Genomic DNA, 6,205 nt, shown 5'->3' with positions numbered 1-6,205 from the left:
TATAGGTATGTATGTATATATATATATATATATATATATATATATATATATATATTAGGGGTGTGCACAAATAGTCAAATTTTCGATCTGTAATTATTATTGGAAAAATAAAATCACTATTCAGATTTTACTACTTGTTGCTTTCGGGCCATAAATGCAGGGAATCCATGATAAATCCTAAGCATGCCAACTAAAAGTCTGTTATAACTAAATGCACTGGGTGGCGCTGTGGAGCGTGTTAACAAGTTGATTGTATTTGATCACAGAATGTAATTGTCTGCCTCTAGAAGTTTGGAATTACTTTGATCAAAATGATCTTACTAAATGGAATTACCTTTGATCAAATTAACTTTTGATAGGGAATCCATGATAAGTCCTAAGCACGCAAACTAAAAGTCAGTATCAACTAAATGCACTGGGTGGGAGCGTTAACAAGTTGAATGTATTTGATCACAGAATGTCGTCGTCTGCCTCACGAAGTTTGGAATTACTTTGATCAAAATGATCTTACTAAATTATCTTACAAAATGGAATTACATTTGATCAAATGAATCAGTGAAACTGAATTGTTATAATATCAGCACCACAATGAGAAATCACATGAAATCCAAACAGCAGTCGACTGAGGAAAGACAGCTGTCCAGCACAGCTGTACCCCGAGTGACCCGAGAAGAGAGCCTATCTGATAGAGAAATGATCTTGAGACATATGCATCCTTTAAGTTTCCTCGAGGGAGAGTGCTTTAAGAACAGAAAACACAAAGCGCTGTAAGAAAATTTGCTTAGCAGACCGTTATCTTTGTGGAACGTCTGTGTCGGCGCGCGTTCTTATTGTTATCAGACTGAAGAGATCCATTTTAATACTATTACTCCAGTCTTCAGTGTCACATGATCCTTCAGAAATCATTTTAAAATACTTTTGCTATGATTTGCTGCTCAATGTTTAAAAACAGTTGTGCTGATTAACATTTTTGTGAAAACCGTGATACATTTTTTCAGTATTATTTGATGAATTGAAAGTTCAGAAGAACAGCATGTTTTTTAAATATAAATTTTTTGTTATCAGTTTAAGATCAGTTTATGCATTCTTGCTAAATTATTATGATCTTGAGACATATGCATCCTTTAAGTTTCCTCGAGGGAGAGTGCTTTAAGAACAGAAAACACAAAGCGCTGTAAGAAACTTTGCTTAGCACACCATTATCTTTGTGTCTCTGGAACGTCTGTGTCGGCGCGCATTCTTAATGTTATCAGACGGAGCCAACTTTCATGTGGATATTATTGTTTTTCTCAAAATTAACATGATGTGAGATAATATAAACACAATAAACATAGGCCGACTCGAGTGTATGTACATTCTTTATTTACTGATTTACTGCTTTATTTTTTTCTGTTTGCTCTGGTTTGAATGTGAATGAATGAGCTTGAATGTTTTAAACCAAAAGAAAACCTTAAGATATAACGTAATGTTGTAGAACATTGTTGTGTATAATGCCTAATCATAAGCTTGCTCAGAAACGGTGACAAACTTCATTATTAAAAAAATTGTCTTTCCCATTAAATGTCATTTAAATAAACAAATATTTGAATATTTGTTTTTTTTATGAGCCCAAATATTCGAATACAATATTTTTGAAAAATGCACATCCCTATTAAAAGAAAATATGACAATAAAACAGAACCCATGCCATTTGGGACTATAGTATGCAGTATGCAGTATGCAGCTTCCTTGTTCTCACAGGTAAAAATATATTTCAGAAATATCTGTGTCCAAGTATCACTGAAAGCAAAATGCAGAAAAAAAAATCCATCCACGCACTCTTTTGGAAAAGAAAGTGACAAAGCATCTTGATGCAGAGACAGAACATCTCTGGTCCAAAATCTCGTGACCTCCCTGAACAGCATTTTAAGGCATAACATAAACTTTAGATAAAGTTCACTGCAATTAAACAACAGACAGACAGACAGACAGAATTTGCTGTGCATTTTATGTATTTATATTTTATTTTTTATAATCATTGTATTTTGTTATTTTTAAACTTTCAATGTTAAAACAAACATGTATTTGTTCATAGATGTGTTGTTTTTCTGCTTTAGCATGTTTTTTTTTTTTTATAATCTTAAATGAACAGCATCTTTGTACACTGATGACTTGTATTACTTGCATTTTAATGCTGCAGTATAATTTTTTTTTCTCACACATCAGTATGAAAAACCATGAGAAGTCTAAGAAACACAGAGAGATGGTGGCATTGCTACGGCAACAGCTGGAGGAAGAAGAAAAGTCGCTGAGTCAGAACTCTGCAGAGAGAGAGGAGGAAGAGGATGACGATGATGATGATGAACTCGATAACACACCGAGACAAAAGTAAAACATGCCAGTCGGCCCTTGCGATGTTCTTTGATTGTAATTTGTAACTTTTATGGTATTTCACAATATATCCAGGATGTCTAAAATGTATAGTGTGAACATTAATGAAATATTATTGTAAAGTGAATATTTATAATACGAATGAACAGTAATGTAAATAAATAAAAAGATAGCTCATGCACAGCTGACATAATCTCATTGCTTAATAATAATTCAAACATTTTAATAAAATCATTACACCTTGCTCAAGATTTTCATATTGTATATCAAGGATAAGAGCATCTGGAGGCTTTATTGACTGTTCCTGTCCACTGATTGGTTCGTTTGATTACAGATTATCTAAAAGGCAGAAGAAAAATAAACGTCAGCAGAAAAACATAAACGTAAGTAACTAAAATCCAACCTCCAAACCCTTAAGTATGTTAATTGGCTAGATTTAGCTTTTTATCCAATAAAATTGAGAGATGGTGGCATTGCTACGGCAACAGCTGGAGGAAGAAGAAAAGTCGCTGAGTCAGAACTCTGCAGAGAGAGAGGAGGAAGAGGATGACGATGATGATGATGAACTCGATAACACACCGAGACAAAAGTAAAACATGCCAGTCGGCCCTTGCGATGTTCTTTGATTGTAATTTGTAACTTTTATGGTATTTCACAATATATCCAGGATGTCTAAAATGTATAGTGTGAACATTAATGAAATATTATTGTAAAGTGAATATTTATAATACGAATGAACAGTAATGTAAATAAATAAAAAGATAGCTCATGCACAGCTGACATAATCTCATTGCTTAATAATAATTCAAACATTTTAATAAAATCATTACACCTTGCTCAAGATTTTCATATTGTATATCAAGGATAAGAGCATCTGGAGGCTTTATTGACTGTTCCTGTCCACTGATTGGTTCGTTTGATTACAGATTATCTAAAAGGCAGAAGAAAAAGAAACGTCAGCAGATAAACATAAACGTAAGTAACTAAAATCCAACCTCCAAACCCTTAAGTATGTTAATTGACTAGATTTAGCTTTTTATCCAATAAAATTGGATTTTCTAATGCCGTTGTTCTGCAGAATCTTCCAGAAGAGCCAGAGATTGACAGTCCAGTCCCGCAGTTCACAGAAGAGCGTCCCCCACCTGCACCTGATTCGGGCAACAACGAGGACACCCCTGTTCTCTCTGAGGACCCAGATGAGAAAATAAAACCAGAGGGATGTGAACCCACAAACCAAAAAAGGTGTCTCTCATATGCCATTTAACAATCCACCGGTTTAAAACTCAACGCTAGTTTAAACTCATGCATTGTGGGTAAAGTCCTCTGTATATTGATATGAATTGAGATTAACTCGTTATGTCACCTTCTACAGCTCTTCAAAGACAAAAGGGAAGAAAGGCGGAAAAGACTCTAAAAAGGACAGCAAACCAAACGGAGGTGTGGAAGTTGCACAAGAGGTGTGTACTATACTTTTGTTAGTATGTGTTTGAACGCGAGCAAACAGCCACTCCTCTGCTGCATTACAGGTGTTTTATAATCATCATCCAGACATAAACAATTTCATGTGACTCAATAATGTTGAGTAATTTTGAGTAAATTGAGTAATATGTGTGTATACAACAGCTTTATTTATTCTGATTTCTGATTGGTGTAATGAAGTAGTTTTACATATTATATATGGAAATAAACACGTAAACTGTAGAATAAGTGAAACTCCAAACAGTGGATTTTATTATTCATTTTCAGTAATTATATAGTCCGGAGTAGGGCTGTAAGATTAATTGAAATACATCTGAAATTACAATATGGTTCAGTGTGATTATAAAAATTGACTGCTATTTAAGTCCAACTCTGCTCTGCAGTTTGGGTCGTTTTAACATGAAAAAGTCTGACAATTTAAGAAATTAAGAGACATAAATAGGTTTTTTTTTTTTTTACAGTTGAATGTAATCAAATATTTTTCTATTTTATATTATTTTTTTTATTTTACAGTGAAATATTACAATGTTACAATTATACAATATTTCTTATTTTAGTAACTTTTATATCTCAATAATAATAATTTGAATTGTATTGATATATAATTGAAAAACAAATTTTGCAGTCCTGCAAACAAGCAAGCAAACAATAGTAATGTTTCTTTTTTAAATATATATATTTTTGTTTTATTTAGTAGTAATAATAATAATAAAATTAATACGTATTATTTTATAGCTATATTGACAAAAATGTTGGCCAAACTGTGCAAAATCACATTTTAAATGGGAGTCTACATTTTTTTCCAGAAAAAAAAAATCACAATTATATTTTTTTCCCCAAATCATGCAAGCCCTAGTTCAGAGTCAATTTTTGCTCTCTGAAATGACATTAGTCAGCAAATTTGTGGTAGATAAGATTTATGTAACTTTTTTTGTTCTGCTCATTATAGAAGGAAGTCAACCTGCGCTGTGTGACCTGTCAGTATGAATTCGTCACCAGGAACAAACTTTTCGATCATCTGAAGACCACGGGCCACGCCACCGCCCTCTCATCCAGTAACGCTGCCCAAACGTGCAAGAAAAAGAAGGACGCCAGGAAGAACAGATAACCGAGAGGCAGACTGAAGACTGCCCCTCTGAATGTACATTGTAAAAACCTCTGCTGGTTTTTTTTTTTTTTTACAGCTTCTTTGATGACATACAGTTCTGCAACCATCAGGCAGCGAGTGCATTTCTGTCCCTACGAGAATGAATTTGTGCCCCATGGGCTGACATCTCTTTTGTAATGCACCATATGCCAAAAGATTTCCCTAGAACTGCCATTTATTCCTAACTGATGTGTAATCTGGTGCCTCAGAGCTGATCTGTAGGCGAATGAGACTGGGATATTTTAGAGTAGGCCGTGCATATGTGGTTTTGTTTTTAGGAGGTTGAGAATAATTATCTTTATGGCGCATTTTATGTCACATTAAGTTGCGTTTTCATAGTCGCCATTCCATTCTGGTAACCTGTAAAAGGCAACGTGAGGAATGAAACTCCACTGGATGTTTTGAAAATGCTTTTTTTGACAGTATTTCACAGAGCTTTCATTTAATTGGAAATGTTTTGGAACACAAAACTCTTTGTTTGGAGAAATGTGCAATGAACTGCAACATCTCACAACAATGTTATTATTAGTAATAAGACCAATGGGTTTATGATTGTGAAAAGAGTAAAAGCTAAACATTCAAATATTTTTATTGTACCGTGTAATGGGTCAGCTGCGGTATAAAAAGGCTTAGTGTTATGCAAAACAATACCATGGGATTTCCAGGAAAGAATCTCAAAAAGAATCAGAACAAAAAAAACAACGGATGCTTATTTAATATACAGTTGATTTCTTTTACAGGACAAAAATATCCGTATCATCTTCACATAACGTTTTAAGGGACAACAGATTTATTTATTCTAAAATTGACCTTGCTTGCCTTAATCATATAGACTGTGAATGTCATTTGAACTGGGTAGGGCTGCCACTAACGACTATTTTTATTTCGATTAATCTATCAAGTAATTTATCGATTAATCGGTTAATCTTAACGATTAATTTCCTACAAAAAAAATTTCAAAACAAATGAAATCCAAATTTCTATTAAATCCTTTTTTTAAAGCAAAAGTGAAACATAGAGTGCAAGAAGCAAGTGTCCATCTCATAGTCCAAATGACTGAAATCAAAGTTCAGTATTATAGTGTAAGAATGACAACATATCCATGTGTTCTAGTCTACTAATAATAAAATTATAATCAAAAAACACTTTTTAAAGGAGTATTTACCAGAAATGTTTTTTACCAGAATTTATTTAGGAGAAAAATGTAAA

General features: G+C 33.3%; 1 protein-coding gene across 2 annotated transcripts in view; it reads left to right on the top strand.

Annotated features, from left to right (window-relative positions):
• Positions 1–5,909, top strand: part of LOC107665245 (dnaJ homolog subfamily C member 21) — an 11,763-nt gene extending 5,854 nt beyond the window's left edge. Inside the window, exons 8-13 of one of the 2 annotated variants that reach the window (XM_016456055.1) lie at positions 2,206–2,245; positions 2,838–2,959; positions 3,297–3,345; positions 3,449–3,612; positions 3,743–3,827; positions 4,799–5,909. In XM_016456055.1, the coding sequence (XP_016311541.1) occupies positions 2,206–2,245; positions 2,838–2,959; positions 3,297–3,345; positions 3,449–3,612; positions 3,743–3,827; positions 4,799–4,957 (619 nt within the window). In that variant the 3' untranslated portion in view covers positions 4,958–5,909. Of the gene's footprint in view, positions 1–2,205; positions 2,368–2,704; positions 2,754–2,837; positions 2,960–3,296; positions 3,346–3,448; positions 3,613–3,742; positions 3,828–4,798 lie in introns of both variants that reach the window. The other variant, XM_016456054.1, reaches the window with a different exon arrangement.
• The last annotated feature ends 296 nt before the right edge of the window (positions 5,910–6,205 follow it).

The sequence above is a fragment of the Sinocyclocheilus anshuiensis genome, unplaced genomic scaffold (genome assembly GCF_001515605.1).
Source record: "Sinocyclocheilus anshuiensis isolate Anshui unplaced genomic scaffold, SAMN03320099.WGS_v1.1 scaffold587, whole genome shotgun sequence".
NCBI classification, from domain to species: Eukaryota; Metazoa; Chordata; class Actinopteri; order Cypriniformes; family Cyprinidae; genus Sinocyclocheilus; species Sinocyclocheilus anshuiensis.
This window is presented reverse-complemented; position numbering and strand designations above follow the sequence as displayed.